Here is a 27,694-nt window from a genome sequence, read left to right as displayed (position 1 = left end):
CTCTACTTTTCTCTGTAATACTCTTCTTCTTCTTTTATTGTTTCATAACACGTTATCAGCACGAGACTCTAACCAATTGAGTAGAAGCTTTGGGATTGAGCATAATGATTGTCAATTATTCCATAAACTTCCTTCATGATTAAATTTTGGATTTAAGGCAAGTATTTTACTTTATTTTTCTCTTTTAAATTCTTGAAATTCTATAATTTGATTTTATATACAAGCAAAGACAACAAAGTTTGATTATAACTCTAATGGAGTTTGTAAGAAATTATAACCACCTGAAGTGGTAAAATTCTATGCCTTGCCATGATCAAATTCATGTATTATTGTTGGCAAAGAATTGAAAACCCGTCCCATTGAATTTGCTCCATTCTCATTCCCTTAAGAGAATGTGATAGCAGTATGTGATAAGTCTGAAAGAAGACAAAATTTACTACAAAATGTATCAATGGATGTGGACGTAGCAATAGACGAAATTATAATCATCGTCATTGTTGTAATGAGAACAATAAGGATCCTCAAAATAATCCCCCACTTTGTGAAAGTATTTGTCATTGATTTGACATGAGATTTTGTGAAGCACATATAGATGATTATGGTCCATTCATGATGTGAATGTGACAACATGTGATTTATGAATACATATTCATTCTTGGAAGAATATGAATGTGCTAGTGGTAGTGAATATGCCACACTCACCTCTAGAAGCAGGTTTGAGATGAATTAAGAAAATAATTCCATTATTATGGCATAAATGATCATTTATCACATAACTATTTTGATTATGCCAAAATATTATGGCAATGTGATTATTACAGGGCAAAAGTAATGAAAGCAACATATCTTGCCTATAATGATTTTGACCATGAACATAATGGTATAACTTTCTCTTTAAAAGAGATATTCAATATATGGATGTTGATGAATATGTGGTAGTACCAAATTAATTGAGAGCTCTGGAAGGGCCAATTGTTACTATTTTGGAGAAACACAATTGATTACCAATAAGGTATTGTGTTGTAGTAAGTCTCAAAGAAACAGTTTCCAAAGTATACGCGAAAGTGGTTGATTATATTGAGACTATAAATAAAGGAAAGATTTAATATCTTCTATTACTACAACTTGTAGCGGGATAATATGTATGTCAAAAGCTACCCGTTTTATTCTCCAGTTTGTACTACACAAATAAAAAAATACCACACTAAAGTGAATATTTATTGATATAAAAACTCATATCATAATAAACTTGGAGTTTATTGATAATTGCACACATCATGGTGTAAATCTGAAGTTTATCAATATTGATAATTTATTCAGTTGGCATAATTGGTTTAGCCATATCAATTTAAGTATGATGTGCAAAAATAATAGAGAATTCATATGGGTAAATATTAAAAGAACTAGAAAGTTCTTTACGAATTCTCTTATATTGCTTGTTCTCATTAATTAATATACCAACTAAAATTGGGATTGAATCCCATGAATGCTGGAAATATCAAAGGTGAATATGGGCCCATTCACCTGCCATGTATACCACATAAGATGCATCTATGAGATGGTTACATGTGCGGTTATTAATGACCCGCAACATGGTATTTTGCGAGGTAACTTGCTCAATAATCTAATTTCGAGCATAATTTCCAGATTTTCTATTCAAGAAGTTCATCTTGATAAGTTGGTTTACATCACAGTTGGTTTAGCAAAATAATTTATTAAGTGCCTTTACTTAATAGCTAAACAATTGCTTATGAGAACAAAGTTATCTATATCAGATTGATATACGTTATATATCAAAGTATATTATTTTCTCCCCTCACAAGTGGTTCAGGGTCAGGAACCAATTTCATCTTATTATTATTGATGTGCGGTGCATATTTTGATTAACACCATAACGCACAAAGGTGGATTTTCAAAGTTGAGGAAACAAGTTAGTTTTTCTAACATGAGGGGGAAAACATGATAAACAGTTGAGAAAAAGTTACGTGGAATGAATTATCATTTGTACACCTAGATCCTCGAATAAGATAATATGAACTTGAAGTTCATAAAAGGATAATTCATTTGCAATATATTGTAAAGCATGCCAGACGCATTTGCTGACCCAAAGAAAGTAACTATATTCTCATTGCAAATGCTCCTATTAGAATAAGTCCTAGAAGGACAAAGTCTATGGTACGCTTAAAGCGTATAGACAAATCGGTTTCAAATAAAACTTCTTGATAAAGAAGATGAGCAAATGATCATAATAAATGAGGCAAGTGATCTAGAAGACCACATGACATAACACTTCATAAAATCTCATGAGAGATTCAGGTACCTGAATATATGAATGAAGAGATCTCTATGTTATGTCTTTATGAAAAATAAGGAGGTTGGAACCGATATAAAATGTTTGTCGACGACATTGATTATAGCACTAAATATATAAGAGGATCTTAAGTCTGGAGAAACAATTCAAGTAGAATTTGGTTTCATATGAAAGACAAAGTTTTTGACCTGCAGTTCAAACACTTAAAAGTATAAAGTCAATGGTGTGTGCTATCACCTTTATGTATCTTATATGTCTGTCATGACATGAAAACTTGATATGCATCTAAAGTCTATTATATGGCTTATATGACTTAACAATCCTTGAAGGATTTAAATTGCTTAAAGAAACTTGATATGCATCTAAAGTCTATTATATGGCTTATATGACTTAAAAATCCTTGAAGGATTTAAATTGCTTAAAGCATATAGAATTCATGGTCATGAAGTACTATATCATAAATGCAATTTGTGCACATATGTATCTTGCTATAACTATAAGCATGATAATATGATAGCAAGAGTTTTCACCCCTATGTTTAGATATTGAAATGATGATTCCAACAAGATCATATGAAGACAATTCATCTATCAGGGATGATGATTTCAAGGTGAAACAAATTCGTTGAAGTTAATATGGCTGATATTGTTTAGCAAATATCTACCAACGATCTTTTGAAGATGGTGCACAAGATTGGAATGCAAATGCTTAAGGATGTGAATTGATGCTCTCATCAGGGGGAGTTAATACACATTGTACTCTTTTTCCCTTACAAGGTTTTGTTCCACTGGGTTTTCCTTGCAAGGTTTTTAACGAGGCAACCAAAAGGCGTATTGTTAGAAATATGTACTCTTTTTCCTTCTCTAAATTTTTTTTCCCACTGGGTTTTATTTTAGTTAAGGTTTTAACGAGGCACATTATCTGTTGAATAGACATTCAAGGGGGAGTGTTATAAATAGAATTGTACTTATGGTGAATGTCTATATTTAGAGAGATTCTAGGGTTCACTGCTTGGTGGCTAAGTCACCATCTCCCTATAAATAGAGGGTTCTATTCCATTGTAATTCATCCAAATCAATAAGAATTCTCTCTCTACTTTTCTCTGTAATACTTTTTTTCTTCTTTTATTGTTTCATAACAAGAATATAATTTAATAGTGTTCAATAGTGAAATAAATGAAAAAAATAAAAAATTACAATAAAGAATTTACTCGTATAAGTAATTTTATTAATAGCAATCAAAACTCAATATGCTTATAGAATTGAGAATAAAAGAGAGTAAATTTTTTATAAATTATACAATGCAGGTAATAAAAAATAATTGACGTAAAATAGAGGTAAATTTTATAATAAATTTGTAAAAAATTTTAACATGAACTTTAATTATAATTTAGAAAAATTTAGTAATAACAATCAAAACTCAAAACTTTATATACACATAGAGAATAATAAATGTAGTGGAACTTAAAATCTATCACACACACACCAGCATACATTGTTGCATTTTAATATACATAATATTAAAATAATAATAATAAAGTAACAATATATTTTGTAATAAATTCAAAATATAATTATTTTATTATATTGTTACTGCTTGTTTGGATGGTTGTTACCCATTGTATCGTATTGTATTGTTATCCCAGAACAATGTTTGTTTTGACTGTTTATTTAAAATTGAGTGTATCGTATCGTTAAATCCATTGTTCCAGGACAACCAAAAGCTCCATTTTATGAAACAATCGATTTGGTGTGGGGGATCGTTTCCTATTTTCTTTTTTCAATTATGCCCTTACTTATTACTCTATAATTCTATTCTATCATTAATTTTTTTTATTTTAACTCAAAATCTCCAACCTATTGACCTGCTTTGTCTTCTTCCATCTTTTCTAGAGTTGGTTTGCCCGTTCTTTTATCCAAGTCTCCGTTCGTTTCTTTGTCTCTTTTCATCATTTTAACTATTTTTTTTGTTGCTAATATTAGTTAACCTTTTTTTTCAGGTTTTTGCTCTTGTTTCCAAGCTACGTAATTAATGATAAATTAGTAGAGAGAGATTCTTTTAAATTATTTTTATGTTGTAATTCTTGATAAATTTTATTTAAAACAATTGAGGGTATTTTAGTGAACTTATAAGTTATAGTACAGTACGATACAGTCAAACTAAACAATTAAATGTTATTTAACAACCACAAACGATACAGTTTATTCAAACGTTATATCCACAAAACGGTACAATATTATTATAAAACGATGGGTAATATCCCAATTGTTCTTCCTTGCTTCTTGGGGTGAATCTTTAATTCTGAAATTTAAAATTCAGAATGGAAGCTTTTAGAGTTTCTTCAAACCCATCCTACGAAATGCTGCCAACCTCAATCCAAACTTCACCCCCTTCAGAATCAAGAAACTCTTCAGATTTCGACAGAGAATTAGAGAATCTAAATGCTGCTAAAAAAAATTGGATCTTTGTTTTTTGGTTTCGAGGTAATAATCATTCTTTTGTTTGAAATTTTCGCAATCATTGGTTTTGGTATGACAAGGTCAGCTAATTACATGAACAATCAAATCATAGAAAAACATGGTATTGATTTATAATATAGTAGTAAAGTGAGCTCAAAATTCTTTAGGTTATAGGTTCAAAATCGCAATTATGATATCCTAGAATATTTTTGAATCCCTTCATATAAATATTTCTGATCCCGACTGTTAAGATTAGAATTATTTATCTAGTGGCTATTTTTGTAAGTGTGGCTATGGCTACTATTGTAACGGGTTAGTTAGGTTGTTAGCTGTCCAGTTTTTAGTTAGTGTTCCGATTTTTAGTTAGTATTTTGTTTAGGCGGTTACAAGTGCCAGTTGTGCAATGCAGCATCTACTATATATGTTTGAGTAGGATTAGCATTTTCAATTCTAATGAGAAATCTTCCCAAAATTTGAGTTCTTCTCGAAGCTTCTATTTTCTCTCTACATTTCGCAGCTTTCAGCCATGGCAGTTGAGCTCGAGCTCAACCATTGCTGATCAACTCTTCGTTCTTCACGTGGTATCAGAGCGTAGGATTTATGTTCCGAGGTAATTCACGATTCTCTCCTCATCCTATCTTCAATCCTAAGTTGAAATTTCTAGGTTTCTTCAAAGTCGTTAGTCTGTTTGAATTTTTTTTAGTCGAAACTGCTATAGTCAGTCCGATCTCGTCTATTGGCAACAAATTTGTTAACATTCTCAGCTTGTGTTCTTCGCGAAGCAATTGTATATGCTGAATTTCATTCCTTATTTTTGAATCGTGGTCAAATTAATTGAGATTTCCGATCTAAACAAATAATGGCTGGAGATAAGGAGAATACTGTGGAGAAGGACAATTTAGATGCATCAAATCCCCTCTACATGCATCCATCAGAGAGTGCAGCTTCAGTGTTGGTACCTGTGGCCTTTGATGGCACAGGATACAGATCTTGGAGAAGAGGTGTGCTTAGAGCTCTTTCAGTAAAGAACAAAGTTGGCTTCATAACTGGAAAGTGTCAGAAGCCAACAGTAGGACATGCAACTTTTGATCAATGGGAGCGATGTGATGATATGGTTACTTCATGGATCTTAAATTCCCTTTCAAAGGATCTAGCGGATAGCTTGCAATACGTGAGTGATGCAAAGGAGCTGTGGCAGGAGTTGGAAGATAGGTATGATCAGACTAATGGAGCAAAGCTCTATCAACTTCAGAAGGAAATAAATGACTTGAGCCAAGGAACCCTTGATATAACGAGGTATTACACAAAGATGAAGAAGTTGTGGGAGGAATTGAACACATTGAATGCACATTCACAGTGCAACTGCCAGTGCACCTGTGGAGCTAAAGCCAACATGCACAAGGCTGAGCAGGATAGGAGGTTGATACAGTTTTTAATGGGCCTAAATGAGGTATATACTATCGTGAGGGGGAGCATATTGATGATGAATCCTCTCCCAAGCATTGCTCAAACTTTCTTTATTCTCATACAAGAGGAGAAGCAAAGGGAAGTTAAGCCACAGAATCAACAGTTAGTAATTGAATCCACATCATTGAATGTTAATGGTCCAGGAAGCAACACCTTTAGGAAAAACTATAACCAACACATTGGAAACAATAGCTATGGAAGAGGCTACATGAGGAATAGACATAGGCCATTCTGTGATTTCTGCAAGAGGCCAGGACACACTAAAGAAAAATGCTATAAACTACATGGATACCCTCAAAATTTTAAGTACAACAATAGCAACAGAGGAAGGAAACTAGCAGCAAATGTATTTGAAGCAGCAAATGATGGAGCAGGTATGCCAGATGAAGGAGGAAGTCATCAAGAGCAGGGCAGGACTATGCAGCAATTAAGCAAAGAACAATATGGACAACTACTGAACATATTGGAGACCTTTAAGAATGGAAACAATGGAGACAATTCTGGAAACATAAGCATGACTGGAGGAGCTGTCAATTTTGCAGGTGTTAATGCCTTTCATTCTTCTATTGAGTCAAACAAACAGTCTTATGAAAGTTTCAAGGAAAATGCTGATTCATGGATCCTTGACTCAGGAGCTACTAACCATATGACCTATAACAAGCCTCATTGAGTAATGTCAAAGTCTTAACTTACCCTTTCTTAGTATTTTTACCAAATGGTTACAAAGTAAAGGTGACAGTAATTGGAGATGTCATTCTCAGTCCTCACTTCACTCTAAAAAGAGTTCTATATGTGCCTAGTTTCAAGTTTAACCTAATTTCTGTTCATTCTTTGACAGTCCAACTTGATTGCATCATCATATTCACTAAATTCTCATGTATTCTTCTACATGGCCTTTCACTGAGGAGGCCTCTGGAGATTGATAAGGCTAAAGGCAGCCTCTACCTTTACCATTCAAGTTCAGAAAGAGTAATTCTTCTGCTGTAGATAAGATTTCCACCACATCACTCACACACAACTCCACACCTAATACAGTCACCTTAGGTAGTCACAACATCAATAATGTAGACACTTCCATTTGTCCTTGTAGTTCAGCACCTAGTGCATCCATTTCTCCTCATGTTTGTGCTAATAAAAGTGTACAAGATTTTCTGAAATCCAATAAAAGTTCAGATTCAGTGTGCAATGCATATGTCTCTAATGAAGATTCTGTGGATTTCTTGTGGCATAATAGGCTGGGCCATGTGCCTTTTATCAAAATGAAGGGTATCAACTCTATACCAATAACTTTGCAAGTAAACAACCTTTTCTGTGTACCATATGCCCCATGGCCAGACAAACTAGACTCCCTTTCCCAGACAAAACCACTTCTACAACCAAGATTTTTTGAAATTCTGCATGTGGATATATGGGTCCCCTATCATGCACCAACTCATGACAATCATAAGTATTTCATCACCTTGGTTGATGACTATAGCAGGTGCACTTGGACACACCTACTGACCAACAAAAACAATGCCTTGCATGTTATGAAAGCTTTCTGTGCAATGGTCCAAAACCAGTTCAATACTTCAATAAAAGCCATCAGAACTGATAATGGTTCAGAATTTGTGAATACTGAAGCAGCCATGTTTTTCCAAACTAAAGGAATCATCCACCAGAAAACTTGCCCTTACACTCCACAACAAAATGACATAGTGGAGAGAAAACATAAATATTTGCTGGAAACTGCAAGAGCACTCCTATATCAGTCCAAATTACCCCTAAGGTATTGGGGGGAATGTATCCTAACCTCCACTTACCTGATTAACAGACTACCATCTACATCCCTCAGAGGAAAATGCCCCTTTGAAGTCTTATATAAGAGGAAACCAAACTACTCACATCTTAGGAGTTTTGGCTGTTTATGTTTTCCTACAAACCTGAAACCACACAAAGACAAATTTGAGTCAAGATCCTCACCCCATGTCTTTGTAGGATACCCCTTTGGATCAAAAGGATACAAGGTCCTCAGCCTAGCCACAAGGAAGATACATGTTTCTAGAGATATGATCTTTTATGAATCAATTTTTCCCTTTACCCTGCTAGGAAAGCAGACTGACTTGGCATCCAGATATGAGCATCTACCTTTTTCTTTTCCTCATATAGGTCCTAGCATGAGTCATGTTGATAATGCTGATCCTGTTCCCAGTCCTACTGAAAGTGAGCCTAATCAACAATTAATGTCACATGGACTTCCATTTGGTAGTGATGATACGGATAACATTCATGAATCAACACCATCACCATCACCTCAACCAATTCACCAAAGCTCCTCCAGCTCAAATGAAACTTCCAACACATCCCCTGAACCATATTTTCACTCCCAAGACCAAAACCAACCTTTTCAGAGTGGTTCACCAGTTTCTGCACAACCTGAACAAGCTGTAAGCCCAACACATAACAGACCTCAAAGAACTCACAAACTCCCTAGCTACTTGAAAGATTACATCTGCAAAGCTCCCACTATCAACACCAATGGTGAGACATCAATAGCAGATAATAGTCATAGTTCACCTTCTTTTTCCTTTACACACATGTTCCCCAATTACAACCTGTTTCTCTCAATGCACTGAGTACTGACAGTCATCATTTACTTGAGACTCTCTCTACTGATTGTGAGCCTGAATCATATGAAGAGGCAGCAGCCATACCTGCCTGGAAACAGGCCATGAATCAGGAATTTGATGCACTCTACTCAAACCATACATGGGATCTTGTTCCACTTCCCACAGGAAAGAGGGCAATAGGTTGCAGGTGGGTATACAAAATCAAACATAAGGTAGATGGCAGCGTTGAGAGGTTCAAAGCTAGGCTAGTTGTTAAGGGTTATACTCAGCAAGCAGGCATAGATTATAATGAGACTTTCTCACCAGTTGTAAAGATGACTACTGTCAGAACTTTAATTAGCATAGCAGCAAAGAAGCACTGGGAGATTTTTCAGCTTGATGTGAATAATGCCTTTTTACATGGAGATCTAAATGAAGAAGTATATATGCAAGTACCACCAGGGCTGTCAGTAGATAACAAGAATTTGGTATGCAAACTAAACAAGTCATTATATGGATTGAAGCAGGCAAGCAGGCAGTGGTATGCCAAGCTGACTGAGGCCTTATGTTCTAGGTGGTACATGCATTCCATGCTAGATTACTCCTTGTTTTATAAGAAGTCAGGAAATTCAGTGGTCTTTGTGGCTGTTTATGTGGATGATGTGCTCTTGACAGGAACAAACTTGGAAGAAATTAAGGCATTAAAAACTTTTCTGCATGAGACATTTAGGATAAAGGACCTGGGGAGACTGCATTACTTCCTAGGTTTAGAGATCTTGTACAAACCTGATGGAGTAATAATCATACAAAGAAAGTTTACAAAAGACCTGATACAGGAATTTGAATGTGCACACTGTCCCCCAATGTCCTCCCCACTTGATCCTTCAACAAAGCTCAAGGCAAGTGAAGGATATTTGCTCACATATCCCACTCAATATAGGAAGTTGGTGGGGAAGCTAAACTTTCTCACCAACACTCGACTTTACATTGCTTACAGTGTTCAACATCTTAGCCAATATATGCAGAGTCCTCGAGACTCCCATTTCAAAGCTGCTATACATGTTCTCAGGTACTTGAAAGCTGATCCTGGTATGGGAATTTTCTTGTCCAATAATGCAGATTATAGATTGCGAGCTTTTTGTGACTCAGATTGGGCTGCTTGTCCTGAGACCAGAAAGTCTGTCAGTGGGTTCATTGTGTTGCTTGGGGACAGTCCAATTAGTTGGAAATCAAAGAAACAATCAACTGTATCTTTAAGTTCTGCTGAGGCAGAGTACAGGTCAGCAAGGAAGGTAGTTGCAGAGCTTGTTTGGTTGTCTAAACTTTTGGAAGAACTGACAATGCCTTTAACCTTGCCTATTCCAATCTACTGTGATAATCAAGCAGCTTTACACATTGCAAAGAATCCAGTGTTTCATGAGCGGACCAAACACATAGAGGTCGATTGCCATTTTGTAAGGGACAAGCTCATTGAGGGTCTGATATCTCTGCACTATGTTCATACAGATGACCAACTGGCTGATATACTCACCAAGTCGTTGACAGGCATTAAACACTCCTCATTACTTCACAAGTTGGCAGTGAGTACCTCCCTTCCAACTTGAGGGGGGTGGGGGGTGGGGTGGGGTGGTGGTGGTGTTAAGATTGGAATTATTTATCTAGTGGCTATTTTTGTAATTGTGGCTATGGCTACTATTGTAACGGGTTAGTTAGGTTGTTAGCTGTCCAGTTTTTAGTTAGTGTTCCGATTTTTAGTTAGTATTTTGTTTAGGTGGTTACAAGTGCCAGCTGTGCAATGCAGCATCTACTATATATGTTTGAGTAGGATTAGCATTTTCAATTCTAATGAGAAATCTTCCCAAAATCTGAGTTCTTCTCGAAGCTTCTATTTTCTCTCTACATTTCGCAGCTTTCAGCCATAGCAGTTGAGCTCGAGCTCAACCATTGCTGATCAACTCTTCGTTCTTCACACCGACACAGTACGTGCGTTCAATTCATTACCGTCTTTCCCCTTCCCCTTCCCAATCATCCAATGTAATGGGAAACATTTCAAAAGAAAATGCAAATATTAACTTCTTTGCAATATACCACACAATCAAACTCTACCATACTCGATATGCAGTATTAACACAGTACAGTTTTTCTTTTCTTTCAAACTAGGCATTAACTTGGCCGAGAAATTCTAGAAACGAGTTAATAAATACATTCAAATTTCGACCAACACAAGAAAGCATTTTTCATCTTTACGCGCCCATGCAATTGAAGCTCTAAAAATCCTTCCTCATTCCTCATCCCTACTCAACCATAAGGAAAGTAAAATAAGAGGAGAAAAAAAGGGAAGTGTTAGAATAAGCAAATTGATATAAACATTCTTAAGCTTATGTAGTATATTTAATTTAGATTACCTTAGAAATTAACTCACCGGAGGTGGCTCAACGGAACTGGTGGCCTAAAGTCAAACCTTGATTAGAGGCCTTAAACAAAAACTTCATATATACTTTTATTTGAAGTTTATGTATCTAGCTTTTTGAAATGTAAAGTTATTAAGTAATAATTTTGTTTATAATTAATTTTTTCTCATAAATTTTTTCAATTAATAATATGTATATATAATCCAGTTAATTAATTATCTTGAGATATTATTGATCTTAAGTAAGATTTTACCAATGTAATTTATAAAAAAAAATCTTTCCGTATATGCAACTAGTTTAAATTTTTTAATATTATTCCATAAAGCAATATATGTATTTGAAAAAAAATAAAGTCCTCTTATATCATTAAGTATATCGAATTATCTATTAGAGTTTTATCTTTTAATTATATTATTTTTCTTAATATTTTTAATTTAAAAATAAGTCTAAATCATCAATATCAATGGACTATTATGTTTCAAGGAACTCTCGAGGTTAATGCAATATTTTTGACCACTAAATAGAAAATCAAAAGTATTTTTATATGCTTCGAATTATTCAAATATATTAAAATTTTCTTTTCATTTTTTTAAAAGATATACTTTTTTAGTTTAGAATGCTTATTTTTTGAAAAAAAATTAATTCATAAACCTGTTACTAGCAAAAATATGAGGCCCCAAAATTTTTGGGCCTAAAGCCTTTACTTGCCTTACCTTAAGGCCGGCACTGTAACTCACAACTTGCATCTGAATCGAGAATGGTTGAGCTCCCTTCACCTTCACGTAGCTCATGCAACCTTACCTGCGCATTTTGGAATAATAAAATGGTTAAAGTGGAGACATACAAAATTCAGCAAAACCAACTATTATGGATTAAAATTTAAAGGTATCAGGAAGTTAGACGTTAAAGATATCAACTAATTTTAGTAAAATGGTTCTTAATTAAGGCCTAGAGGAGATCTATGTTATTAAACCTTGTTCTTTTTTTCAGTTTTTAATACATCAGATAGACGTTACGGCACAAATAAGGGCTACTCTCTGGAATTTGAGAATACTAGATATTTTAAAAGGAAACTTACACAAATGTTCCAAATAAATCTCAACTTACCAACCTCTAGCCATTAATCATAGACTTACCAAAACTAGCCAACAAAAATTGAAAAACCAAATAATAGGGTTCTTTCTCTCAAAGAATCACATGCAAAAATCACATTCCATATTTTTAAGCGTGATTAGCAACACTAGATACAAGACGGAAAGGAAATTTTATGGATGAGGTAGCAAATAAGGTGATGAAATATAAAAAATATATACAATATTCCAAAAATCTAAACAAAAAATGAACTTTTTCAATGGGTATGGTTGAAATTCATTGAAAATATATAGATAAGTCAATATACAAAATTTGAGGAAGATTGGAGGTGATTTGGACTGGTTTTGTATCAAAATTCGTAATTAAATCGAGTTCAAAAAAGTCTTCTGCGACACATGTATCAAACATGTATCACACATGTATTTCACGCACTGGTATACATGGATATACATGTGATACACAATAGATACAAATATGATACACATGTGATACACAAATGATACACAATGTGTTACACATATCATTTTTTTCATGTTCAGTTTTACCGAATTTTCAATTCAAACCACCTCAAAACTACACCAAATCATCCCAAAACTGAGATTCAAGCTCCTTAAGTTGTGCCCAATCTATTTTAATAACACCCACTCAAAACAAAGCAAAAATTTGATATTTTTTTGCTACAAATAGCTAATTGGCTAAACTTGGCTAATATTAGTAATATTTTATCAATTAGCCAATTTTCGTAATAAGCTACTTATAAATGGACATAGCTGGTAATTTCCCTATTTTAAACTTAAACACGACCAAAACATATATAACCCTACCAAATATTGAAATATTAAGAAATACTATAAGGGAATATTGCAAGCATTACTCACTTGCTTTTGGAGATGGATGTTCTCGTCATGAAGAATTTTGTGCTGCATAAGATGAATACACAAAAGTTAATTACTAAAAATAGTTCTTTTCTTTTAAATTAGATAAATATCTTCTGTTAATTTCTAAATCATTAACATTTCTACACTGATCTATTTAGTAAATGTTAATCGATAAGCATCGTTTAATACAAAAATATTCAAGGGCAAACGAGCCACATCCTTTCCATAAACATTTTCAAATTAATAGTTTTTTTGTTGTTGTAAATTTTCAGTTAAAAAACAGTTTTTATTCTTCTAAATATATATCGCTCGTAATAGAGTCTCACCTTTCTCTTAAGCCAGTTGATATGTTCGGAAATGATACGCCCCTGTTAAAAGAAAGTAAATAAACTAATTAGAATTAGCTAACCATACAGCTAATTGTCAAGAATTTGGTGAAAATTAAATCAATTTAAAACTTATAGTATATAAGTTTCTCATGTTTATATACACCTTTTTAGAGCGAATGCGTTCAACCCCAATTCTCAGCTGACGCTCCAACTGCTTCAATTCTTTCATGCCAAGAGTTGATAGATCTTCTCCAGCAAAATGCCTGCCCAGAATATATTTATGAACAATTGGATAGCAAGATCTATTACACGCTCATACGTGACATTTCTACAACAACAACAATAACATACCCAGTAAAATTCCACAAGTGGGGTATGGGAAGGGTAGAATATGTTGGAAGAATTGAATGATTATGGAGAATAAGATTTAGCTTGAGGCGTGTCTAGGACACTGTCCTTAAGGATATTTCGCCCACACCGTGATAAATAAAATTAGGCGCATCCCCCAGGATTCAACAAGCTTTTCTAGAATAAACTAGGAGCAGAAACAACAAAGATTAACAAAATAAAATTTAGCACTGAAAAATATAATATATAGCAGAAGTTTTTACTCTTAATTTTTCCCAACTCAAAGCAGAAAAGGGCTTGGAATTTATAGATAAGAAAACACCATCTCATCAGATGGCTAGCTTAAAACAATAAATCTCCAACGTATATAACATTAAAGGATTAACAAATAATGAGAGGTTAATGACTGTTACAAAGAAAATTCTTTTAACATTTTGTAACTTTTTAAAGCCATTCAAGGCTATTGATAACGGCAGTGGTTTCAAAAGAATTTAAATGATATGAATGCTAACTAAAGGTTTGTTATAATATTATAATAATAATTATTAATCATGGCTAGTAAAGCATAAAGAATATATTATAATTTTCAGTTATAGATATTAAAATATATTCAATTGATTGGTCTAATAAAGATCCATTAAAACAATGAATCTAGACATCAATTTAAATATTCTTTTTGAGATATTAAAATTATTTTTCTAACAATCCCCCACATAACTCAAAAAGAATATTAAGTAATAGAGTAAAATAAAATATTTCGCTGGGTTTTCACAAATAATGCGTCGAATATGGTGTCTCTTGGACTATGAACCAGACCTAGATAAAATAAGAATAAACTTACAGAACAATTGGTGAAGTTTAAAACTTCTATGAACCAAGAATTCTTTTGTAAGTTTAGTGTCTTATCTATCACATTATACTCGCACAAACTTTGTTGTTTGACGCGGTTTTGCGCTAATAGGCCATGCGCGCGCCTGATTTTCATGAGTGCTCTAGAAATTTCGCCACAAATTTGATAGGAGCGGCCAAACTCCACACTCATATAGGTCCATCCAATGTATTCTGCAGCACAATACACCACCCACAATAGGCTATGGATTATTGAATTAAGAGTTTAATAACTCAGCCTCACATTCCTTGCAGTCTTGCACTATATACACGCACACACCATAGGAAGAGACATAATTTGATAGTGCATATTTGATCAGCTAATGACTTGTTATTACCCATATGAACCTACTTCATGGGATCTCCAATCACATAGGTTGGGTTACCATCATTGTTGATACATCTCAATTGGCAAAAGTCTCAACCCCTCGATGTTTCACTTATAAGTCAAAGGATCGACCAAATCCTCTTTTGACTACACATAGTATGCATAAAAAATTCTCATCTCTAAGCAATTGCTTTATGACATTATATCTTAAAAAATATGTCTACTCTTCCCATTGAAAGATATATTTTCTTACAATGGTTATTGCGCCTTCGCAATCTCAATTCATCGATATAATTATTGTCGGTTTAACTCACCAAGAGGTTGCTTAATCAACCTCACTTCCATGCAATTTTAATACAACACATACCAAAAGGTAACCACACAATCACTATTGAGCTTTTCTCATCTGAATCAGAGATTTAATATCATCACTGTATCCTTCTAATACAGTGGAAAATTCACATTTAAAATACTAACTCATAGCATTTCTCAAATAAGGCATAAGATCATCTCAATTGAAATGAAACTTAATTTCCTTGCAAGTGCCTTTTCAAACATCTTTCAACACATAAGAATTTATTTTCTTTTTGTATCTTCCATTGCCAAGTACCAAAGTAAAATTTTCTAAATATAGAAGCAATTTTAACTTCTACAGAAATATCTCAAATCAGTAGGAAACGGGTCATAATTCAACGATTTCTTCACCCGAATGACTAAGAGACCCGAAGCAACATAACTTTTGAAAGTCAGAAATACAAGATATTTTCGATCTTCCAATACAAATTTTTGCCACAAAAATTTCGATTTTGTAATGCTTTATTATAACACTAATAAATAATTTTTTCTCACATTTTTCCTTCTTAGGATCAGGCTATATAACTCTGGACACCATGGTCCCCCACATTTTCGAAAATTTCAGGTTAAGGATATAACCTTTTTACAACTCATAAGGAGTTCTGCTTTATAAATAAAAAGCTAATAATATAGCTTCACCCCGAAGATTTCCTTCTATTTAGCTACATTATTAGATTAAAAGAATATGAAGGTCTTATCTCATGTATTATTCCTGACCACATCACATCATCGTAGTAGTTTATTCGCATTAATTATTTTTCATACAAAAGAAATCAAGACCTCATAGTACCTTAGAGTAGCTAATGTGTCACTTATAAATAATTTTAAATGACTTTATTTAGAGGACCAAATTGATATTCTCATGACTCAAATAAAACTAGTTAAGCCATATTTGAATAAATATAGTGCAAAAATATTAAGATCTCAAAATATTATGAATACTATATCAACAACAACTACCCAGTAAAATCCCACTAGTGAGGTCTGGGGAGGGTAGTGTGTACGCAGACCGTACCCCAAGCCCGAAGGAGTAGAAAGGCTGTTTCCGAAAGACCCTCGGAACTACCCATACTATATCATCATCAACAAATATTTAAGAGAGTATTATTTTAATTAAAAGATGGGTAAATATTCTTAAAGAAGTAGAATATATCCAGTTGATGTGACACTTAAAAGATGAGAAACATAAGTAAGGTAGATGATTTTTCTTCTTTATATGTGTCTATTATATGACAACTTAATATCATTTTCACCGGATCAACTTAAACATAAAAATAATTCACCATTTTAAAGACTAATCGAAACAAAAGTACAACATGAATTGTTCCATCATTTCAAAAACAAAATTCACAAAAACTTAAGAGTCATTTTTTTTCATCTTATATGTATCAACTTGATGCCAAAGTTCTGTCTATTATATTCTCACGAGAATAAGCATAAAAGAATAAAAAACTAAGGAAATATTAAACCAATTATGCGTACCTGGTATACGTAATATTATGTCATACACAAACATATCAAGCGTAGAAGAAGTCACCGTCTTTTAAAGTATAGTAGCATCTTTAGCATCCCTTAGAATGCGCATTGACTTGGAGTAATACTTCGTAGCTCACAAAATTAATTTGAACTCCATAAGACTATTGTGCAAACTTGAAGTACAGGTCCCATTTTCAAAAATAACTTGGACAACGTCAAACTTGATTCTCCATAATAAAATAGTGTGTAAATATCCTTAAGATTGTTGGAAGAATTGAATGATTATGGAGAATAATATTCAGCTTGAGGCGTGTCTAGGACACTGTCCATAAGGATATTTCGCCTACACCGTGATAAATAAAATTAGGCGTATCCCCCAGGATTCAACAAGCTCTTCTAGTATAAACTAGGAGCAGAAACAACAAAGATTAACAAAATAAAATCCAGCACTGAAAAATATAATATATAGCAGAAGTTTTTACTCTTAGTTTTTTCCACCTCAAAGCAAAAAAGGACTTGGAATTTATAGATAAGAAAACACCATCTCATTAGATGGCTAGCTTAAAGCAATAAATCTCCAACGTATATAACATTAAAGGATTAACAAATGATGAGAGGCTAATGACTGTTACAAAGAAAATTCTTTAACATTTTGTAACTTTTCAAAGCCATTCAAGGCTATTGATAACGGCAGTGGTTTCAAAAGAATTTAAAGGATATGAATGCTAATTAAAGGTATGTTATAATATTATAATAATAATTATTAATCATGGCCAGTAAAGTATAAAGAATATATTATAATTTTCAGTTATAGATATTAAAATATATTCAATTGATTGGTCTAATAAAGATCCATTAAAAATATGAATCTAGACATCAATTTAAATATTCTTTTTGAGATATTAAAATTATTTTTCTAACAGAATATACGCTGACCTTACCCTACCCTAGAAGGGTAGAGAGGCTGTTTCCGAGAGACCCTCGGCTCAATAGAAGATGCGTGATATTTCTGAATTTGCATATTGAACTTTTTTTTTTGGGGTAATTAAAGATTTGTATTTACCAAGTATAAGTATTTACACTCTATCAAAATTTAAGACTTTCTATCAAAGCTCCTGCTGGACATGAAGCTCCAACGTTTGCATATTGAACTTAATTATACACGAGTTGTATTTTATTGTGAAGAATAAAAAAGTTACTTAGTATTCCTCAAGCACCGTGGCACACTTCACCGTGGCTGCAGGGAAACTTGCCTGACCATGATAATATCGGTTGATTCAGGAGCGGTTACGTACGGTGCAGTCCAAACATAAAAGTTATGCTGATAGAAAGGTTTGCAATATAGCTTTTGTGGTGGGTGAGAGGGTTACTTCTCATGGTTTCACCTATGAAAAGCGAAATGAGAATCGAGAAGAAGAGCAAACTGAGCCTTCGATGCATTGTTCCATTTGAACTGAACACTACAAGCTAGTTCATAAGGTGCGAATTGTCTAAAATTAAAACTGTAGCTCATTTCTCCAAGTAATGTGGGACTCTTATCAACGCACCCCGATTGACACTCTGGTGCTAGACATCACAACATAATATGAGGGTCAAATATTAAGTAAACCAAAAATGTGGGTGAGTATAATTAACTCCCATTCTATTTAAAGATGTACATTAGCCCTAACTAAATTCCAAAAACTCGACCAAGATCATATAAATAGACAATTACTCATTCCCTCAATTTATGTGGGACACTTAGGCCTCATTTGTTTGCACTTAATGGAGGTCTGAATCTTAATCATTCAGATCTCAGACATCAAGTGTGTTTGTTTTTAAAGTCTGAATCTTAATTATTCAAATCTTAATCATCAAGTGTGTGTGTTTTTTTTACTCCACAACCACTTAATGGGTCTGAATAGGTCTGTATGATTAAGATCTATAACAGAGACTTAATTTCATTAAGATGCTATCATATATTGATTATTAACTGCCGCCGCCACCTACCATTGTCAACTACCACCATGCCGCCACCACCACCATACTCAACCATCACCACCACCACCACCACCACCCCCACCCCCACCCCCACCACCTCCGCCACCACCACGCCACCATCATCCTTAATCATTGTCTCCATTATCGACCATCACCACCTACTATCCCCACCATTCCGACCACCATCATTCTCACCCACAATCAACACTGATCCACCTCAACTACCACAACTGACCACCCCATCACCATCAACAACCACAGCCGGCACAACCCATCAATATAACCTACCACCACCCACCTACCACCTTCCTCAATCACAACTACTACCACCACCCGACATTATTAACTATCACCACCCACCACCACCATCCTTAATCATAATCGCCACCACTACCAATCACTACTAGCTACTAGCATGAACCACCATCATCAACCAAAACTACCACCAACCACCGCCTCTAGTCGGCATTCACCCGTTAGCCATCACCACCAACAACTATCATATTTTAAAAAACTATATATTTTATTGATAGAATATTAGATTAGTTAGTATTTCATTTGAATTTTATGTTTATTAATTTTTAAATAATGATAAATTTTATACATTCAGATGTTAAAAATCAAACAGTCTTAATTATTTCTATTCAAATCTTAATACACATCTTAATATATTCAGATGTGTATTCAGATTCAGATGTCTTAATCTTAATACACATGACGTCTTAATCTTAAAAAAAACAAATGAGGCCTTAATACCTCTCGCTTCCCCCCCCCCCCCCCCCTAAAAAAGTAGTTTAAGAAAGTTTTTAGTATAAAATAGACATTTCAACATACTTATCTCTGGCTTCAAGTTCATCTATTGTTCTGGTCATGCCTTCAATGTCAGACCTCCGGACCTAATCGATGAGAAGCAGAGTACTCGTCAAATTAGTTTATCAAACTAATATACGGTGACAAAGTTCCAAATAGTAGTGTTAGAAAAACAATTATAAATAATAAATTACTCTAAATATGGCGCTTACAAGAAGTTAAATTAAGAGGAAATTGATTACCTCCGTAGCTTTGAAGCCTTGATCATTAGTTTTGGACAATCCAACTTCATTCTTATATCTTAAAATGGTCCTATCGATGCTGCTTCCATTAATAAAACAATATTAATCTCATTTTGTTACAAACAGTAGAACAAGTATAATCCAATACCACATGAAGCTAAAAGTTTGATGATTTTTCCCCTTTGTACATGCAAACTTTTACAGAATACTTTGCATTTGCTTGGCCTGATTTTTATTTTAATGGTCTTTAATAACAGCTGCGAGACACTCCGTTAGAGACCTGAACCCTTTAACCTTTAACAAAATAATTTCTTAATAAAACCTTCCTAACGGATTTATATTTGTTAGTTTTATAGTTTAAAAATGAAATAAACTAGCTATACCTCAGGAAATAGAAAGTTACTGGACTTGGATTTATAACTATAAGTAAACATCGCAACAACCTAGTGAAATCTCATAAGTGAGATCTGAGGAGGGTAGTATGTACAGTGACGAAGTTAGGAATTTTCTAAAGGTGTTCAAACTTTAAATAAGTGAAAGAATTCGCCAATAAAGGATGTTCAATATATGTTATATACCTCTAAAACCTAATATTTTACCTATATACACAATATAATTTTTCGACGAAAGATGGTCAATTGACCACCCTTGATAGGCTGTAGCTTCGCCATAAGCAGACCTTAATTACCCCTACTTTTTTGTAAACATAGAGAGACTGTTTCTGATAGACTTCCGGGTAAATGTTACTACGTTAGAAAAGGGGTGAATTTAGGATCTATAGTTAGTGGACTGTGATCTTTGTATATATATACATTTTCTTTTGTATACTTGTATACATTTCAATCCAAAATTAAAAGAATGGTGTTTAAAAAATGAAGACTTACTCATGACTAGCGAACTGGTAAGCTTTGCCAGAGGGAGAGAAAATGAGAAGGGCAACCTCTGCATCACAGAGAATAGAGAGTTCAAAGGCTTTTTTAAGTAATCCTGTTCTTCTCTTGGAGAAAGTAACTTGCCTGCTCGTTTGATTCTCTATTCTCTTCAATTCTACTTTCCCTCTCCCCATTATTATTATTATTAATCTCTCTACTACAGATAAGGGCTATATATTTCTCCCTCCGATTCTTACACTACTAATTTTTTTCTTTTTACCCTTCTTGTTTCAAGAGAGAATTAATATTCATTGCACCTTAATATATACACATGTAACGCATGACATCACCCTTGCCAATCATGGCGTAGTATCATCTACTCAATTTCATTTTCCTTTTTAAACTGTCTCATAATTGTTGGGATATATACTATTAACCATGGATTTGGTTTAGATATAGTTTTATTATGATAATATTGTTCATTTAATTTTAATAAAGTTTTAATAGATCATATATTAGTCGGTGTTCTTTGTTTATATAGTAGATGATTTAGTGTATAGAGTTTAGCTTATACACTGATGATAGACTATAATTACGTATTTTAGTCGCTTATTACACTATAATTTACTGCACTTTAATTGAGTTTGCGCTTTAATCGCTAGTGTTTTGCACTAATTGTGTGTTTTATGCCTTGTAGGTGTGATTCCGAGCTATATAGATGTTATGGAATGAATTTAAGTGATTTGAAGCTTTGAAGTCTGAGTAAAAGCTCAAGGAATTAAGCCGGGATCGTGTTCGGGGGTCAAATTTGATAATTAAGTACGAACGAAGACTTGAGGAGGTATATTTTGCACTGTCTAGTAAAATAGACATAACTTTTTTCTAAGAACTCCATTTGGGCTTCACAATATATGGTTGGAAAGCTAACTCAAAGGGCTACAACTTTCATGTTTTACGTTTTTCCAAATTCCAAACGGAACAGGATGAAAAACCGCGGTTCCACCGCGACCGCGGCAGAACCGCGGTAGAAGATGGTCGCGGACAACTGAAGAATCAGAGGGCATGTTTGGCCGCGGTTCCACCGCGACCGCGGCAAAACCGCGGCAGGAGGCGGAAATTTCAGGGACTTATGTGCAAAACACGGGATTTTAAGCCCTAAACCCTATATTAAACCAAGGAAGCCGGCCAAGAAAGGGAGGGGGACATATTTTGGACATAGATTCGACCTAAGGAGGCAAGAACACATTGGGAGCAAGGCGGAGAATTCTTCTACGAGTTTTTTTCTTCCTCTTCCTGTTTTTCATTGTTGATTATGACTTTTAGTATTGTAGTTTTACATACTATTATGAATAGCTAATTTGTTATCTAGAGTTTTGATAGAACCTTTTGTAGGATAAATTCTTGTTATGTTTTTATATAATTGAGCCATAGCCTTTTCTCTATTTGTTCAACTACGTTTATATTGTGGTTGATTGAAGAGCTCTCAATTAGCTGTGCCTATTTAGTACGCATAACTCGGGAGAGAGTGCACATTTAGGTAATTGTTGAACAACACCACTCCCAGAGTATATGAGGGATCAATAACCGAGGGTTTAAAGGTGGGATTAAGGATAACGAAGCCTTGGGTGCGATCTGAAGTGAGCTGTATTAAAAGCCAGCTAGCGTAGCTCGGGAGAGTGCGTCTAGTAAATTTTCGTAATTACTCAGGAGAGATTTACGGTAATAAGAGTGCTCATGATCGGTAGAGAATACTTAGGCGAAATTATAGAAGACATAGCGGGAAGGATTCCGACAATTGGGGAAATCATAACTCTAGACCTCCTTAATCTTTTCTCTAACCCTCAGTATCGTTAGTTGTTAATTTACTATTTTAATTTGTTAGTTAATTAGTTAAACAGAAGAATCTTAGTATCTATAAGTTAGGAATTGTTCAAGCTTGTCTTCTTGGTGATAGTGAACGGCTGTAGCTAAACCTTAGTTCTCTGTGGGATTCGACTCCGGACTTGTAAACCGGATTATATTTGCAACGACCGCATTGTCCTTTTTATAAGGCATAGTTGGGCGTGATCAAATTTTGGTGCCGTTGCCGGGGAACTAACGGTGTAGTTGTAGGTGTACATATTGCTAGGTTTCAAGTTTGAACTTTTATTTTATTATTTGATTTTTTTTATTTTTTTTTATTTTAGTTTTATTTGTTTATTTGAGAAACATGACATCATGGAATTATGAGAATTTTGTTGTTGGTAATTCTACTTTTGATCCTCCTTATGCATATTGTGAAGGAAACCACCCAGGGCAAAATTATCAAAATATTCCTGAGAGCGAGTTTTGTGCACCAACTCAATCTTATGTGTGGAATGTGTGTGATATGTGTGGTGGTCAAGATGGTCACTTTCACGGTTGTGCTTATATTTCTTACCTTCCCCCAACCCCTTACTTTGATGGTTCTTCTTTTTCTGGTGAAGTTAATAGGAACAAAGAACCCAGGGAAGCTGACCTAAAGAAGATCGAAGATATGTTAAAGTGCATTTTGGAACAACAGAGTAAATTACTACTGCCGATAGAAAGGCAGGAGGAAACTATTCACAACTTGAAAGTTCACATGAGTCAACTGGTTGAAGTTTTTAATGCTCAACAAGCCAATATTGTGAATAGTATCCAAGAAGAGCGTGAATTAGATACAAAAATTGATGAGCTAGAGGAGGAGGCTAGAGTAGAACACCAACAATCAATCACACTAGATTTTGAGGATGTCGATATTGTAGAAGAGATACTAGAGTCAACCAAGGATATTGAGGACACATATTTAGTTGACTCTATTGTCATTAGTGTTGAGAATGTAGACAGTCCCAATGTTCATGTAGTTGAGCGCATTGGTCCTCACTCCAAGTATTTTTCCACATTGTGTTTAGATGATGATATGGAAATAGAGTCGTCCGAGCCATTTGAGGAGTCAAGGTATGAGGAACAAAGTGCTTACATTCTGGAATTCTTCTTGCCAGAAAGTCGGGATTACACACCTCATATAAAGGCCAAGAAGTGCAGAATACTACATTATTTTATTGGGCCAGTCAGATTCGTTCCACCACCCCAGGAGCATGATCATAGAGCAGAATCAAAACTTGGGGTCTGATTCATAAGTTCACAGTGGAGGCAGAAAGTGATTCACGTCGTGCCGCGGCGTTAAATCAAGCGCTTGTTGGGAGGCAACCCAACTTTATTGCTTTCTTTTATTTATTTATTTTTATTTTTTTAATTGTATTATTTTTGTAGTGTCAATTTTTTATTTTCTAGGAGCATGGAAAGCAAAGGTATTGGAAGGATGCAACAGCAAACCAAATGGTTGGAACTAAGTGTGAGGTACTCGCACGAAGGACCAAGGTAGGGAGAAGTCTGAGTACCCCATGAACGGCTAGTGCTTCGGTCTTTGGCCTACCAGGGAGTTTCTTTTACCTTCTTGTATGTATGGATGTGCATTGGGGACAATGCACAATTTTAAGTGTGGGGTGAGGAGATTGTCTGGGTGATTTTTCATGCTACTTTAACTGTGTTTTTTATTTTAAAAGATTGGACTTTTCTTGATGACGGATCTTCTAGAAAGTTTTCTTGAGGGAAGTAAGTCTAAAGAAAATAACAAAAAGATTTTTTGTTTTGTTAGGTAGTGTAACAATTACCCCTTGGTTTTTCTTTAAACCACGGTTCTTTTCCAAGGGTTTTATTTGAACCGGGTGTAGTTAGTTTTTTTTTTGGGAATAGGAGCCATTGTGTTTTGTTTTGAAATGAAGCAATATCTCTTGACTTTGTTATGCCTTGAGAATAGTGAGTACTTTGGCTGTGACGCTTAGGCTCAGTTTTTGACTGTTGTATAAGTACCTTAAATTGTATGATCTTAAATTTGCTTAACTGCTCTGACTAGGGTGTCTTGATGAATCCAATCCTGAGTGAGTTATGTGCCATGTGTGTGTAAGGTTTTGCATTATTCAGTGCATTGCATTTGATGCCTAGAACTTGTCCCGTGTGTTTGCAAAGCGAAATAGTAGTTTTATTCAGTCTAGGAAGTGATATAGGCATTTCTTTGTTGAGCCAGATAGGTATATTTTAACCACCTAATTGTTATGTATCTTAGTTAACCTCTTTGAGCCTATAATCCTGTTTCTTGGCAACCACATTACAAGCCTTACCCATTTGTTGGAATTAACCATCTATTTGAACCATTGTAACCTCTCATGAGCACTTGAATTATTTATGAACTTTGTAAAAGTTAAAGTGTGGGGTGGTTGGTTTGGCTTTTGAGTGGAACTAATGAAATAAGGAGAAAGGTGCACTGTTTTGAAAAAGGAAGAGCCACTTGAATTGAAAACAAAATAGTTGGATTGTTGTGAAAAAAAAAAAACTCTTGATAAGTGGTGGCTCTTGACGTAAGTGTGCTTAAAGAAGAATGGGGTAATTTACACTGATGTGAAGGTGGAGTTTGGTTTGACATAAGTATGGGGTTTGAATGTTAAACTATATGTATTAAAGTGCTTAGGGAGGTGTAGTCACTCTTATATCTAAATGTATCCTACCCGTCCCGTAGCCTACATTACAACCAAATAAAGTCCTAATTGATTCTAGATTGAATGAGCTCGATTAGTAGAGTAGTACACTATGGGCAAGCTTGTCGTGCATCTTTTGTGGCATATGAATGTTATTTCTGAGAGTGAGTGAATTCTTTCTATCTTGAGTTCCTAAGTGTTCTTAACTTTTATTGTGTGGAACTACTCTCTTTTGTTGTGTGAGGGCACTTGATTCATGAAGGAAAGGTAATGTCAGTCACCTCTATATTAGAGTAAGTGGGTGAGTTGTGAATAACGTGTGGTACTTTTGAGTCAAATCTTGAGGTGAAGATGTTACGCTTTTGTGCTTAGTCTATTTTAAATACTCTTGGTGTGATGAGTTAGGAGAATTGTTTAAAAAGGTCATGTCTATAAAAAAAAGTGTAGTTTGATTGCTCGAGGACGAGCAATGGTTTAAGTGTGGGGTGTTGATGATAGGCTATAATTACGTATTTTATTCGCTTATTACACTCTAATTTACCGCACTTTAATTGAGTTTGCGCTTTAATCGCTAGTGTTTTGCACTAATTGTGTGTTTTATGCCTTGTAGGTGTGATTCCGAGCTATATAGATGTTATGGAATGAATTTAAGTAATTTGAAGCTTTGAAGTCTGAGTAAAAGCTCAAGGAATTAAGCCGGGATCGTGTTCGGGGGTCAAATTTGATAATTAAGTACGAACGAAGGCTTGAGGAGGTATATTTCGCACTGTCTAGTAAAATAGACATAACTTTTTTCTAAGAACTCCATTTGGGCTCCACAATATATGGTTGGAAAGCTAACTCAAAGGGCTACAACTTTCATGTTTTACGTTTTTCCAAATTCTAAACGGAACAGGGTGAAAAACCGCGGTTCCACCGCGACCGCGGCAGAACCCCGGTAGAAGATGGTCGCGGACAACTGAAGAATCAGAGGGCATGTTTGGCCGCGGTTCCACCGCGACCGCAGCAAAACCGCGGCAGGAGGCGGAAATTTCAGGGACTTATGTGCAAAACACGGGATTTTAAGCCCTAAACCCTATATTAAACCAAGGAAGCCGGCCAAGAAAGGGAGGGGGACATATTTTGGACATAGATTCGACCTAAGGAGGCAAGAACACATTGGGAGCAAGGCGGAGAATTCTTCTACGAGTTTTTCCTTCCTCTTCCTATTTTTCATTGTTGGTTATGACTTTTAGTATTGTAGTTTTACATACTATTATGAATAGCTAATTTGTTATCTAGAGTTTTGATAGAACCTTTTGTAGGATAAATTCTTGTTATGTTTTTATATAATTGAGCCATAGCTTTTCTCTATTTGTTCAACTACGTTTATATTCTGGTTGATTGAAGAGCTCTCAATTAGCTGTGCCTATTTAGTATGCATAACTCGGGAGAGAGTGCATATTTAGGTAATTGTTGAACAACACCACTCCCAGAGTATATGAGGGATCAATAACCGAGGGTTTAAAGGTGGGATTAGGGATAACGAAGCCTTGGGTGCGATCTGAAGTGAGCTGTATTAAAAGCCAGCTAGCGTAGCTCGGGAGAGTGCGTCTAGTAAATTGTCGTAATTACTCGGGAGAGATTTACGGTAATAAGAGTGCTCATGATCGGTAGAGAATACTTAGGCGAAATTATAGAAGACATAGCGGGAAGGATTCCGACAATTGGGAAAATCATAACTCTAGACCTCCTTAATCTTTTCTCTAACCCTCAGTATCGTTAGTTGTTAATTTACTATTTTAATTTGTTAGTTAATTAGTTAAACAGAAGAATCTTAATATCTATAAGTTAGGAATTGTTCAAGCTTGTCTTCTTGGTGATAGTGAACAACTGTAGCTAAACCTTAGTTCTCTGTGGGATTCGACTCCGGACTTGTAAACCGGATTATATTTGCAACGACCGCATTGTCCTTTTTATAAGGCATAGTTGGGCGTGATCATACACGAAAGATTAGATCATCGGTTCCTATAAGTATAAAGTTTCAGTTCACAATCTAATGATGGAATTGGACAAACCATCAGGAATGATTGTAGCACAAGATTAATACAATTTATCTTGATTATGGGAATGATTTAATTCCAACTTCTTGTGCTAGTACATTTTGTATGTATTGAACGGACCAAGTAGAGATAAGTATTTTATACCGACTTAATAAAATAAACTCTCTAGCCATTAAATGTAATTATACCCGTAATCTTGATATAATTATTATTAGCTGTGTATATTATTATTGTTTTGATTTATTAAAAGGCGATATTCTTTCGTGGGTCAATATGCCTGGTAA

General features: G+C 34.7%; 2 protein-coding genes across 4 annotated transcripts; one reads left to right on the top strand and one right to left on the bottom strand.

Annotated features, from left to right (window-relative positions):
* Positions 1-5,629: 5,629 nt before the first annotated feature.
* LOC109244808 lies at positions 5,630-6,907 on the top strand. Its single transcript, XM_019411955.1, has one exon. It carries the CDS (start codon positions 5,630-5,632, stop codon positions 6,905-6,907), a length of 1,278 nt encoding a protein of 425 aa, XP_019267500.1.
* A 3,973-nt stretch (positions 6,908-10,880) lies between these two features.
* Positions 10,881-21,113, bottom strand: LOC109244814 (truncated transcription factor CAULIFLOWER A-like). 3 transcript variants are annotated; one of them, XM_019411962.1, is made up of 9 exons: positions 20,846-21,113; positions 19,962-20,040; positions 19,744-19,805; positions 13,699-13,798; positions 13,533-13,574; positions 13,207-13,248; positions 11,950-12,037; positions 11,231-11,274; positions 10,881-11,119 (listed from the first exon to the last, which is right to left on the bottom strand). In XM_019411962.1, the coding sequence occupies exons 1-7, from the start codon at positions 21,025-21,027 to the stop codon at positions 11,951-11,953; spliced, it is 594 nt and encodes a 197-aa protein (XP_019267507.1). In that variant the 5' UTR covers positions 21,028-21,113; the 3' UTR covers positions 10,881-11,119; positions 11,231-11,274; position 11,950. The 3 variants fall into 3 exon arrangements, with proteins under 3 accessions (XP_019267507.1, XP_019267510.1, XP_019267508.1); XM_019411965.1 differs by lacking the exon at positions 11,231-11,274 and having other exon boundaries at positions 11,945-12,037; XM_019411963.1 differs by lacking the exon at positions 11,231-11,274.
* Positions 21,114-27,694: the final 6,581 nt, after the last annotated feature.

Source organism: Nicotiana attenuata, unplaced genomic scaffold, assembly GCF_001879085.1.
Source record: "Nicotiana attenuata strain UT unplaced genomic scaffold, NIATTr2, whole genome shotgun sequence".
Taxonomy (NCBI): domain Eukaryota; kingdom Viridiplantae; phylum Streptophyta; class Magnoliopsida; order Solanales; family Solanaceae; genus Nicotiana; species Nicotiana attenuata.
Note: the sequence above shows the minus strand (reverse complement) of the source record. Positions and strands in the feature narration are given on the sequence as shown.